This window comes from Pteropus vampyrus, unplaced genomic scaffold (genome assembly GCF_000151845.1).
Source record: "Pteropus vampyrus isolate Shadow unplaced genomic scaffold, Pvam_2.0 Scaffold116, whole genome shotgun sequence".
NCBI lineage: Eukaryota > Metazoa > Chordata > Mammalia > Chiroptera > Pteropodidae > Pteropus > Pteropus vampyrus.
In genome coordinates this window covers 4500471-4514661 of record NW_011888897.1, presented here as the reverse complement: position 1 = coordinate 4514661, position 14191 = coordinate 4500471, and the positions used below count along the sequence as shown (strand labels likewise).

At 36.1% G+C, this 14191-nt stretch overlaps 1 protein-coding gene across 1 annotated transcript in view; it reads right to left on the bottom strand.

Moving 5' to 3' along the window:
* The window catches only part of CFAP54 (cilia and flagella associated protein 54), a 243160-nt gene that overhangs the window by 151806 nt on the left and 77163 nt on the right, over nucleotides 1–14191 (bottom strand). The window contains exons 26-28 of the mRNA XM_023534023.1: nucleotides 10347–10469; nucleotides 2671–2799; nucleotides 801–912 (exon numbers count right to left, since the gene is read on the bottom strand). Coding sequence (XP_023389791.1) covers nucleotides 801–912; nucleotides 2671–2799; nucleotides 10347–10469 — 364 coding nt within the window. The remainder of the gene's footprint in view (nucleotides 1–800; nucleotides 913–2670; nucleotides 2800–10346; nucleotides 10470–14191) is intronic.

The following is a 14191-nucleotide window of genomic DNA, read 5'->3' as shown; positions in this document are numbered from 1 at the left end:
AAGGGGCCAATAATGGAGCCTCCTACTTAAGAGAATTTTAGGTACTCTTGTTCTTCTGTAAGATCTGAAGTACCTACTTTTTAAAAATGCAATAATACTTTTCATCACCAGAAACTAAATCAATTTCCTAAGCAAATTTCCAAACTGCAAACTCCAAAGTCCCAACCATTGTGTTAACATATTGGTCTATTATGAAATTACTGTAGAGCACAATGACCTGAAATAAACGAATCTTTCACTTGAGTAGACCAAAGTTCAAATCACTCACAGATTAACACCCTTCATGCTAGTCCTCTATTACTCAGCCACATTTTTGCCATTAGAGCAGTGATTCTCAATATTTCCTTCCTCCCTCCCAAATACATTTGGCAGCATTTGCCTCCCAGTTGGTTTTCACAGCTGGGAGATGGTGTGCTATGTATCTATGGATAGAGGCCAGGGATGCTGCTTGACATCCACAATGCTGAGGACAGTCCCCACAACAAAGAATTATCTGGTCCAAACTGGAAAGTGTCAAGGTTGAGAAACCCTGCTTTAGAATCAGAAGATTTAAGCTCAAATCCAAGCCAGCTATATAATCCTAAACAAATCACTTAATCTTTATGAGTGACATCTGTAAAAAGCAGTTAGCAATCTCTTATTAACAGTATTGTTAGGATTACTGACATAATAGAAAAGCACCATGTAAAAACCTTAAAGATTTTACCAAATGTTAATCTCCTCAATCTTTTTAACAAAATATTTTTATTTTAAAAAATATAATGCTAAACAGAAGTACATAGAACGAAAAAAATGACTACATTGCTTTGTCAGTTTGAGAAGGTGTGTCTCCATCAAGACCAGCTGCTCATTTATTTTTTCAGGTGATATTATCTGTGGTGGCTTCTTATTCTTGGAAGACTTCTTAGAACCCTAGAAACATTGGTTAAATGTCAGAATGTACGTCAACATGTTTCAACAACTGTCATTTCCAACAACATTCTTTAAATTGTTTTCATACATGGTAAACAAAACTGTGATGTATATGGCTAAACAATACATAGTAATAATTAATAATAGTCAATGTGTTCTTACTAAATGCCAGATGCAGTACTCAGTGTTTTATGGAGGCTGACCAAATTATTTCTTTTCTTCTCTCTCCCTTCCTCCCAGTAACTTCCACTCCTCCTAACAAGCACCCTGGACTCACTCTCCCAAAAGCACTTAAGGGTATGTCTCTAAAAATCCTCAAAAGAAAATGCCCAGTATGCCCTCAGAAATGTATCACTTTTTTCTTTTTTTTTTTTTCATTTATTTTTCCCAACAGAAGCTTCTTTACAACTAAGCTAAATGTCTTTGCTGCTTTGCCTTTCACTGAAACATAACAGGATCAGTAATTAGTGGATTAAAAATTGGTGGGTCTGTGCTCGGGCTCTCTACCATCATTGAGACCTGACCAGTTAGGTCTTTCACTGAAACATAACAGGATCAGTAATTAGTGGATTAAAAATTGGTGGGTCTGTGCTCAGGCTCTCTACCATCATTGAGACCTGACCTGTCTCCTGTTCTTAAAAACAAAACAAAACAAAACAAGAACCTCCCAAGCCTCTTTAGGCTTACAGTGACCTTGAGCGGCTAAAATGATTTCTGACTCCTATAAATTAGCTTCTCAGTCCCTACAGGCTCAGTCAGAAGGAAGTATCACAAACTTCTGCTGGACTAGAGGCTCCAAGGAAAAATGCATGGGACCCTGTTGTACAATGACGTGCAGGGACAGTGTCCTGAGTTAAAGCCTGGGTGATATAAAAGGGCTGGCTGATGGACTTTGAGAATGAGCAACTAGTTGAAAATAAACCTCAAACTGCCTTCAGGTTAATCAAAACTCTCTAGACAAAAAAATTGCCCTCAAAAAATAAAAGTATTATGGCTAAAAACTCATCCAGTAAAACAGTACTGATATTTCAAGTTTTATGTGGTAAACAAATGCTTACTTTGAAACTCAAAATGTAATAGAAATAGAAATAGAACGACTCCAACTGAAACAGGCTCCGGGATGACAGTCTCTACCCCTACCCGTCACCAAAGGAGGTTTCAAGTAATTCCCAGTGCACCTCAGAAACCTGATAAACTAAGGGACAGTTCAAAATTTGATCTGCAAAAACGTTTAACCACAGTTTCTAGGAAAGGCAATAAAACAGGTTCTAATAAGACCCTTGCTTGGGAAGCCAATATTAAAAAGTAGACTCGACCCTTAGCAGTCTCACAAAGAAAACAATCTAAGTGTGATGATGAGTTTAGGAAACCTACTTTGAATAAGTGAAAACTCTGACATGTGTTTACATTCAAAGACCCTCCCAGAATAATAAAATCAATTTGGGAGAGACTTTACAGAGCTTTTAGTCCAAGGTCCAGCTGAGGGTAGGAAATTTTCTATCAACCCTTAACTGATAGTCAGTACTGGTGATAGGGAACTATTCAGGATTCCAGCATGAATTCCATTTCATTTTTTTAAATCATAATTTTCTTAAAAAGAGGAAAAAAGCTCTTCACTCTATATTACTTTCCTTTTATGTAAATATGACAAGTTAAAAACTGATCAATTTTCTAACATGTTTACAAATACAATATGACTTCTTAAAAGACTCAAGTAAATAAATATAAGCTTAAAGATGAGAAACAAAGAATAATTACCTCCTCTTGTATTTCTTCTTGGTCAGTAGTACCAAATAGAGATTTGCACCCTAATGTGATATCCAACATCTTTTTTCCATAATTTATAATAATTACTGCCAGGTCGTATTCCTTCCATGAACGCAGAATCTAATTTAAAATATTCATTAATTATCTCTGTTGAAAACTCTTGTCTATCCTCAAGTGTCTTGCATCATTTTTCATAAACTCAAACATCCCATTAATGTTTTGGGTCTAAGAATTCCCCTATTTCTCTTAAGGAAACTAGAAGCATATCTCTATATCTTATTTCCTAGATTAAAACTGCATAATTCCACTACTTTGAATAAAGAACAAATAACAGGAATCTCATCAATAATGAATTCCCCATATCTCTGGGACATGTACCAATATACATTTTGGCATAGTAAGTTAAGTAAGAAAATATCTCCACTAAAAAGATCCATACTAAAACAAAACCATTCTTAAAGGCCATATAACCATCACCTCTTGTCATTAAGTTGCTCTCTGGGTGAAATGGTACAATTGCTGACCTCATGGTGTCTTGAGGCAGGGGGCGTGTAAATGATTTATAAGGCATTCTGGTAGTGAACTGGAGTTAAGCTGTTTGGGGCAGATTCCCCATGAACCCTAGGGGGAATAAACACCGTAAGCTTAAGAAGGGATGTGGCCCGCTCAACCACTCTCATCCACAGTCCCTGTTACTAATTGTTATTCTTTGGCCTTTTCTAGCCTGGCCCTTACCTACCTCTCCAGCATAAGCTTTCACCACTCATCCCTTTGTACTGAAGTTTGCAAGATATTTAACTGAGTATAAATTCTGATACTCACCTTGGTTTCAGGACTTCATGCCTTCCTACAGCTGAGTCACTTTCCCAGAACAGCTTCCCCACCTTATTTATATAACCCTACCTGGTCATTAAAACCTGAGCTCCAGCATCAACTCTAGGAAAGCCTCCTTGGCCAGCAATCTGATTGGCACAGAGCCTGCTGTAGTGAAGGGTCACATGAAGGGGACGCGTTCATTATGAACCCCATAGGACAATTCTCTAAGGATTTAAGTGAGTTTGTATGAATTTGTTATATGGAGATGTACTCTGTTAAGTAGAATAAGTTAGTATTTAAGGTAAACAACAACTGTTACCTCCCATGCAGGGAAAAGAGAAAATAAGGTGGTTGACAAATAGTGAGTAGCTACTTCAACCTGATAAGAGAGACCTGATGCAGTGTTAAGAACTGGAAATATCTCTGTGGGACCAAGGAAATAGTGTTAAACTAATGCTGACTGTGGAACAGAGTGTGGGAAGGAAAATACTGAAATAAGCTTTGAAAAAATAGATGGGTTTAGTCATGCCGGGCCTTGAATGCCAGGCAAAAGAGTTCATTCTCATTATAAAATTGATACGAGAAGGAGCAAGTTTTATTGTTAGAAAACAGAAACGATCTAATGTTTGCTCTCCACTCAATTTTGCTTTCCAATATATTTAAGTCCTAGGCTTACAAAATATGTAATCTTTCTCTCTTGTTATAATATGCCAGTAGAAAACATTAAATGATAAAGAAGTTTTCCAATTAAAAGAAAAAGAGAACCAAACCTACTTAACATACCAACTGGTGAACAGAAATTCAAAAACTATGCCAGATATTTAGCATAATATTTTTTAACAATGCAAAATTAATGAAACATTTAAGATGTTATGTCTCAGAAGTGGTAATTTATTTAGAATTCTGGAAACTTTTAGAAAAACTACTACTGCTTATAGAAGAAAGACTGAACCATCTGAAAAGATCACCAATTTTTTAAACATAACAGAGAAAAGAAACAAAGTCATTGAGCTTTGCATGTCCTAAGAGAAAAATCCATTGAAAAATGTCTTTATATGAAATGAACACCTGATATCTGGGATTCAGGGCTAATCCACAAAGTTTTGGGATTGCTGGTCATGCTGGAGGAAGCTTCTGAAATGAAAATTCTCGGCATATCAATTTGGGACAGTACCAGCTCTAATAGCAAAATACATGCCAGGTCATTTGTACAATAGCATCACTTAGATCTCAATACAATTCCTCAAGTGGAGGGAAAGGGAGTAGAGTCATGGGTGGCAAATTAGAAAATGCAGAGCCAGCCCCAAGTTGTTGTGTGCCACAGGGGAAAAAATCACAGGAGACCAAGAGGGGAGGCATGTGAATTCCAGGACTTCAATCTCCACTGGGCCCCAAATGCTGGTTGGAAACTCTGTTCTAGGTCAGCTCTCTGTACCATTTTCCACAGGGGCTGTTGCAAACTCTCCCATTTCCTCAAATCTCTGAAACCCACTCTTACTTTTCAACTCCTCACTCTCAGCAAATAACCTTGCTTCCTTTCTCCAGAGGAAATGTAGGGGATCTAGCTTATCTCCAGGCCACAAACCTACCTACACACTCACCTGTAACTACAAGCATCTTTTCCTCCCATTAGAAGTAGAGGTGAATTTCCTGTCCAGATAAACCCATCCCAATGTGCTCAGATCCCATTGCCTCCAGCCTTCTCAGAGTCCTTGCTCTAGTAATCGCCTCTCCTTTCCTATATCCTCATCCTTTCTCTCTCCTGGCTCCTGGCCATTAATAGGCACATGTTGTAGAGTACTTGGATAAGCAGGATTGCTTTTATGGGTGGGTGGGTTAATTGATTTTTAGCAGAAGTTGCTATTGGCAAATTGCAAGCAACAAACTGCCTTGGAATAGAATTTCTATGTTCTGGTAGAAACACTACAGTAACTGCTATAAATTATTTAAATGTAAAGTGAGTAGTTGTTCAGTGCTCTGGAAAGAGAGGGTAACTTGGCCTTCTCTTATTTGAAAAAGCTACTCCTCTCCTGGAAACACTCATTGATGTAAGCGTTTGGTGAGGAAAGGCCAAGCAGATGAATATACTCTGAAGAAAAGTAACCTTGAAAGGTGCATAACACTAAACAATGTGTGTGACTGAGCAGTTGGATTGTGTGAGACTGCTTTTTCAATGGTTACACCATGTGACAATGACAGAACTAACAGCAGGAGGAAGATTCTCAAGGTTGGGGAGGGGTTAGGAATGACAAAAGCTTTGGAGTAATTGATTCTCCTATACCTCCTCTTGGACTGGCCCCTTGGACTAGGTGCACCCTTGAGATTCTTAGATAATTATCTTCCCTTCTCACTTAACACACTGTCCTCCAGTGATATTATCTGTTTTTGATGCTTCGATGAGTCTGTATACTAATAACTCCTTTGTCTTTATACATATTTGACCTTTCCTGAACTCCAAGTCTATAGGTCCAATTATATAATGGCCACCTCTTTGGATATCTTATCAGGCCCCGAAATTCAATATATTCAAAACCCATCATTTTCTCCTTTTTCCACACAAATTTACTCTCCATCCAGGGTTCAACACATAGTACTGTATTCATCCCACTGTCCAGGACAGACAGCTGGATTACTGTTGACTTTTTCTCTCCCTTCTTTTTCCCTCTATACCCAATAGGTTTTCAGGTTTTCAATTCTACCTCACGTATAACTCTTGAATCTTTTCAATCCTCTCTCCTACTTTTCTACACTGATGTAGTTTATTATCTCTCACTTTCTAACTCATTCCCTGCCTCACTTCTTATCCCCCTCTAATTACTAGCTGTTGCACAACCAAAATAATTTTTTTTCCAAAATGCGAATCTTATTATATCATTCCCAGTTTGAAACACTTCGATGGCTCCTCTTATCATAAAATCTATTTACTCCCTTTTTCTGTGTATCTTGAATTTTGTGCCCTGTTGAGAAAGGTCTCTGCTGATTTCAAGGCCATTCATCCTTGAATCCATTGGAACTTTATTTTGCTCATGGTGTGACCTAGGACTCTGGTTTTATTTTCAGAAAATTTGTCAATTATACCAGCACCTTTTATTAAATAAACTACTATAATATATTATCATTTTCTCAATGGATCTGAATACCACTTTTGTCATATGTTAAGCTCTTCTGTAGACCTGGGTCTCACTATTGCTGGACTCTCTGTTTTCCACTGAACTATTTGCCTATTATTCTGTTAACACCATTTTAACTGAAGTGGCCTTTTGGCAAATATTATTATCTATAGAGAACTTTTAAATTTTTCTAATCAGTTTTAGAAAAACCCCATTGAGATTCTTACTGGAAGTGCATTACATTTAAATATTATTTTAAGAAGGATTTATATTTCTATGACAGTAAGTCTTCCTATTCAGGAACTTGGTATGGGCTGCCATATGTTCAGATCTTATTTTGTGTCCTTCAGTAAGATTTCACAGTTCTTTTATTTAGATCCTTTAACATTTTGTTAAATTTAAAATATTGTGTATTATAAGTGCTATATTTTCCCCTCTCCATTTCTAACTGACTACTGCTAGTATTAAAAAAAAAAAGAAAAACTTATCAGTTTGTGTTTTACCTATAATCACTTTATAAATTCTCTTTTTAATTCTGGTAATTTTTTACTAGATTCACATGGGTTTTTTAGACTTCTAAAATTACACGTAAGTTATATTTTTCTTTTCTAATATTATAAAATTATTTCATATTCTTTCCTATTGCATGAGACAGAATCTCCACAAATAACAAATAACATTATAATTGAGTCAGCACCTCCTGTGCCTGATTTTTAAGGAAATGGTTTCGGAAATTTGCCATTTAGTATTATATTTGCTATAAATGTCTTTATCATTACAGTAGTCTCCACTTATTTGCAGTTTTGCTTTCCCTAGTTTCAGTCACCATGGTCAACCTCAGTCCAAAAATATTAAACTTCCCCAACCATAGACATCATCTGCTCCTGACATCCAACCATTGACATCATCATGGATCCATGATCCAGGATCACTCCGAGCAGACGATCCTCTTTCTGATGTATTGTCAGAAGATCAATACTAGCCTAACACTACATCACAATGCCCACATCATTCACCTCACTACTTCATCTCATCATGTAGGCATTTTATCATCTCGCATCATCACAAGAAGGATGAGTAGAGTCCAATAAGATATTTTGGGTGAGAAAAAGAAAGAGATCACATTCATATAACTTTTATTAGAGTATACTTTTATAACTGTTCTATTTTATTACTGTTGTTAATCTCTTAGTGTGCCCAATTTATAAATTAAAAATTTCAAAGGTATGTATGTATGTAGGAAAAAAATTTTTAAAACATAGTACATATAGGGTTCATTACTATCTGTAGTTTCAGGCATCCCCTGGGGGTCTTAGAACAAATCCCCTGCACATAAGGGGAGACTACTGTATTCAATCACTTCTTCCCATATCTAACTTATTTAGAAATTTTATTAGTAAAATTTTCTAAGTGTTATCAAATGTCTTTGTAGCATTTTCATATAACCTTATTGTTTTTATCTTTTAACTTGCTGTTGTAAAAAATTCAGGTACCATTTTAATTCACACTTGATCTTTAGTACTTGACAATAAGAGACCAGAAAGTGACCAGATGCCCTCCAAGAGCAGAGAAGGTTGATCAGACAGAACAGATTGGAAGAACACTGTACAATGCCTCTCTTTGTCCTGATTAATATTTTGGGCCCTGAATTCTGCTTTTTCAGATATTTTTGTTGGCATTGTCCCAGTACCTCTGTCTTGCCATTTATTTTTCAGTGTTTGTCACTTTGTTTTATGAGTGTTTCTTGAAATAATATATTGTTGAATCTGACTTTTTATCCCATCTGCCAGTCTCTGCCTTCTGAGTTCATTGACACCAGTAAAGTAATTAATATAGTTAATTTTATTCCTTCTACCTTAAGTACTATCTCTTTTTCCTTTTTTTTTTTTCTGAATTAGCCATTTTTCCTCTCTGTCATTCCTCTGTTCATTTCTCCTTTATATCAATTTAGCAGTCCTACTGTGTTTTAAAGTTCCGTTCATGGCTATGTGTTCCTCTGTGTCATCTTTAAATATATTTATTCTATCCAAAGAAAATAATTTTATATTATATGTATTTTTATACTGTATATATTTTTATGTATAGTATAAAATTTTTATATATAGCACAACTATGCACCAAGATTCTCTAACTGCTCACCCCTCCCTCAGCCCCAAATAGGATGGAAGCTTTAGTTCTAGGTTACAAATAAGTTTTCTTTTCAAGGACAATTCTTCTGCTTCAAGAATCCCTACTTAGCATTTATATTACAAAGTCCTACTCACATCATTATTATCTATTTAATTTTAATAATACGTATATTACAAGATTCATTGCTCTCATTATTCCTCTTCTTTTTGTCTTTTACTATCTTGGGATTTCTGTTCTGAACCAATTGTCATTTGATAAAGTATTTCCTCAAGTGTTTTCCTCAGATAAGTACACAGGAAGAATACTTTTTAAATGCCTGCACTTCTTAAAATGTTTATTTTGCCCTGACAAATAAATGATATCTTTCCTGGTTATTAATTTTTGGACCCTCAGGATTATATGAAAGTTGCTTCAGTATTTTAACTTCTCTGATAAAAAGTCTGAAGTTAATTTATTCTTTTTCCATTGCAAATAACCTGTTCTTTGTGTCTCAAAACTTTAATATTTGTTCTTATCCTTGGACTTCAGGCATTTCACCAACATGTGTCTACACATGTGTTCTTACATTAATCATGCCTGGGACTCAGGGAGCTTATTCTCCATTTGTTTCTTTTCTACCTCCAAAACGCTATTTCATGTTATGAATTCTGGATCTGCCTTCTGAATTTATCTCTACGCAACTGTGTTCTACATTGTCAGGTGTTTCTTGAGCTTCCAGATTTGACTCAAGAAATATCATAACCATAATGTTCACCTGTTTAATTTTTTTAATCAAAAAGCAAATTTGTTTGTTCAGTTACAGATTTTTTGTTTTGTGTTTTAACCATCTAATGGCATCACTTTGAAAGTTTTTTCTTTTTCTTTTTCTTTTACTTTTTTTTTTAAGTCATCTCTGGTCTTTTCCAACATGGTGAGAGTAAATAACAGAATTACTTACTGGTCTACTCTTCCCCCACGTGGGGTTTTGAGTCCCTTTAAGTGATTTACTACTTTTCTCTTTCTGCTAATGGTTTATGTTCCCTCAGCATCTACACAGATCAGTCATAGAGGTCTCTCTAACAACGGTGAACCAGTGAGCAATGGAAGGAATATGATTTTCTGCCCTCATGTCAGGCCATGAACAGCCAGCAAATCATGACCTCTGTGCTAAGGTAGAGGGTAGAGGCCTCTCCGCTGCCAGAAACAAACTTAACTCTCAACCAAAGTGATAGATCAGATCAGCCCACCAATGCAGTGAAGGATACAACCCTTCTTTTAGGAGACTCACTGGATTCAGTCAACCAAAGCCTTTGAAGAAATATACTAGGTTGGTCTTTGAGCCAAACAGTGAAGATAAATAAGCCTGCCTCTCTGCCTGTGGTCTCTTGGTTCTTTCTTGTTTCCAAAGTAAATGAGGTCCATAAAGTGCCTTCTTTCTATCCCCCAACCCCTTCCTCCCCAAGATACACAAATCCAGGCTTTACCAACTTGCCTGGTTGGGCTACTTTTAACCTAAAATACTGAGTGTTATTTTTTAAAGTATTCTAATTCTTGAGATTAATAGTATCTTAACCTTATAAATCATTACTGCTCCTAAATTTTATGACACTAGACAAAGAATGAGATAAATACCTTTGCTATATAGAAGATACAACACGCTATCATGTGCTGTATGCTTTCAAAAGTCGCAACATGTTTCTTTGAGTGGGTGATGTTTGGTAGTCCTTGTAAAACCACTACACACTTTATCAAGATCTAAAAAATAGAAGCACAATGATTTTGTTGAAAAATATCATCCTTACTCATTATAAAATGTTCTATTCAAATCATGCAAGTTTTAAGCCATCAAATTCTATTGTTAGTAATTTTTTGGTAAATTGCTTATAATGTATACAGGAATGTAGTCTTAAATAAAATTATGTTCTATGTTCAGATGAGTAACTCATCTAAAGTAACTTAAAAACCTGTAGAGAGAATAAAATAAGTACACAAATAACTATAAAACAAAGCACATTTTGATAAGTGCCATAGAAGATATAGGCAGAATGCTACATGTATACAAAAAACACTAAGATCACAGCCAGCCAGGCTTAGGAGGACCTTGAAAAACCATATGAGGAAGAATGTACCATATTAAGTATACAGTGATATCAGATACTTGAAATAACAGTTTCCTTTAAAATTAAAACCAAACATTCATATCCCAAGAAATCAATTAATATTGGTATTTACTTTTTATTCTCCCTGCTTCATATTATATGATCCTGAATTTAATCAAGAGCTAGATGATTAAGTTTAGCTTTCTATTCTGTTGCACATTTCTAAGTAATATTACAATCAGAAAAGTAGAGTTGAGATTGCATCAATCTATTCATCATTCGGATTATCCCAAAGGACAAATTAATATATGGATGTTGATCCTCTGGTGGGACATTAATTGCTTCAAGCTAGCATTCTAACACTATTACTATTGTTACAATACACTTACAAGTTTTTTTATCCTTCTTTAATTCCTCCCTTTCACCATCACCCTCTCTTACCCTACCACACCATATCCCCAAATCATGTTAACAACATTAAGTCCTGTAGCTTTCTCCCAGCTCAAATAATTATATGTGTATACATATAATTCCATAAATAGACATAGGAGGGTTAATGTTACATTACAAAATAGAATTTATACATACTTTTCTAAACTGTGCATTTCTCCTTCAACCGTGTCTTGTGAAAAATCTCTCCAGGTCTACAGGTTTAGCTCCAATTCATTATTTCTAATGGCTGCATAACATTATTTGATGTGGATTGACCATAATTTATTCAGTCATTTCCAGAATCTCCATGTTGCATAATTTTACAGTTGGTGTTTTATGGTCTGGCACTACTGGCTATCCTCCTGTTACTGTACTTTCTCTTTGCCTCCAGTTTTCTTTCCACCACCAAGAATGCCACAATAAACATCCTTATATATGCTCAGTTTCCAGTGAGTGGCAACTGAGGCACCAGCTTTGAGATAATACCCAATGAGGATGAGGCACCATCCTCTAGGGCATAGTACACATTCTAAATCAATGACCATTATATGGTATTGTGTCCCCAGCAGGTAGAACACATGGATCCAGTAATTGAGGGGTGTAGTGAGAAGTTTGATCTTACTAACTGGTGATTTTGCTCTATGGGATAAATTACTAACAGAGGGATTGCTCTGTCAGGTAAATGCATTTTTAATTTTACTAAAATTGTATTCAATGGGATAAATTACTAGTAGAGGAATTGCTGTCAAATATATTTGTTTAATTTTAATCAAAATTAGATTTGGTTTCTTTAAAACTAAGATTGTTTTACCAGAATCTAAAGCCTATAACAATTCACATTTCTCCCATAAATGAATGAGAATGCCTTTGCCCCACATCCTCACCAGCAATAGAAATTACAGATCTTTTCAGTTCTGCCAGTGATACTACATTGCTCATTTAATGTGCATGTCTATGAATATTCAGAGTTTGAGCATCTTTTCATGTGCCTCTCAGTCACTTGGATTTGCTTACCCTATAAACTACCTATTCCTATCCTGTGCCTGTTTTGCTGTTACATTATTATTAATTTGTAAGATTTTTTTTTTACATATATTACCATTCATCAGTGTTATATTTTTTTCCGAATCCATACATTTTATACTATCTTTATTATGATCCTTTTTTTCACACCTAAGTTGCTGTACATACAGTCAAATGTGTCTTTTTTCTTGTTGTTTCTAAGAGTTTTGTCTCAGTTAGAAATGGTTCCCCCAACCCTGGATTGAACGGGTAATCTCTTGGGATTTTTGTGTGTGTGTAAAAATTTTTGCTCCATTTTAAATATAAGATCTCGACTTTTTGTAGATAGTACAAATAGGATCAAACTCTATTTTCTTCCAGGTGAATATCCAGTTGTTTTACCACCATTTACTAAAAATATCCATTCTCTTCCCACTAAATTATAATGCCAATTCTGTCATATATTACATTCTCATATATACTGAGGCCTATTTCTGGAATCTCCTCTCTGTTCCTCTCATCTTTTCCTATCTAAACAATACAATTTAATTAGAAACTCCATTCCTAAACTTTTCCTGAGAGCTATAAGCTATTCTCTGAGTTATAACCCATTCTCTGAAAATTCTGCAGTTAAAGGCATCCTGGATTAGTGGGATCCTAAGGGATGACATTGGACTATTCTGAACCCAACCAGCTGAGCATGAATTACAGCTGCTGTTCCCAGTGTGGTCTTTGCTAGAGAACATTAAGAAGTATGCATTGATATGGTTACTGTTTTCTTTTCTACTCTCTTAGGAGGAAGTACCAGAAGTTCTCATTCACACTAGGCACACAAAAATATACATTTAGAGTCTTGCCCCAGGGCAATGATAACTCCACCTACTGATGTAAGGACCTGAACTTTCTGGACATTTCTGAAAACAAAACATTGGACCACAATATTAATAACATGTTAGTCAGACCTAATGAGCAAGAAAGGGCGAGTACATTAAAGACGTTGGTATGATGAATGCCCTCCAGAAGGTAGACATGAACACTATGATGATTCAGGGCCTGACACCTTAATGAACTATCGGGGACATGCTGGGACACCTGCTCCAAAGTAGGTCTGACATATGGCACCTCTCACCTCTTAAAAGAAAGGACAATGCCAGGTAGACACCTCTGGATTCTGGAGGAAGAATATTTCACACTTGAAAATACTGCCCCCAACCATTTACAAGTGACATGAAAGGCTGCCAACTATGAGTCCAGATTTTGGATTTTGGAAGCCTATCTCTTCAGCAGCTGAACTTCTAGATGTGGAAAATATGGGAGGAGGCATGTCTATGCTCCAGTAGAGCCACCTAAAAGTGAATATTTGGTTCTCAAAATCTGAGTCAGTGATAACAATGATAACAACAATAATGGTGATGATGATAACTTTCTATACTATCAGCAGTAAAATCTTCCTTCATTCATTACATTTTTGTGGTAGGCAGAATTGTAAGATAGTCCCCAAGACCCCTTCCCCAGGTGTATAAGGCTTGTATGACCCCTCCCTTTGAGTATGGCTAGGACCTGAATGTGATGGTATCATCACTCTCATGACTACACTGTGTTATATAAGAAGCATACTGCCATGTTGTGGCAGGAGCTGAGGACCTTCTTTCACACAACCATGAGGAAATGACTTCTCTCAACAACCGGTGAGCTCAGAACCCCAAGCCTTAGATGAGATCGCAGCCCTGGCCAACATCTTGATTTCAGCCTAATGAGACCCTGAACAGAAGACCTGCTAACCTGTATCCAGCCTCCTGATCCATAGAAACTATGAGATAGTAAATGGGTGATGTTCTAAGTCATTAAGCTTATGGTGATTTGTTGAAGCATAGACAACTAATATAATCCCTTCAGCCAGGTGATCCTCCAACTTCTCCATCACTGGAATACCAAGTATGTATT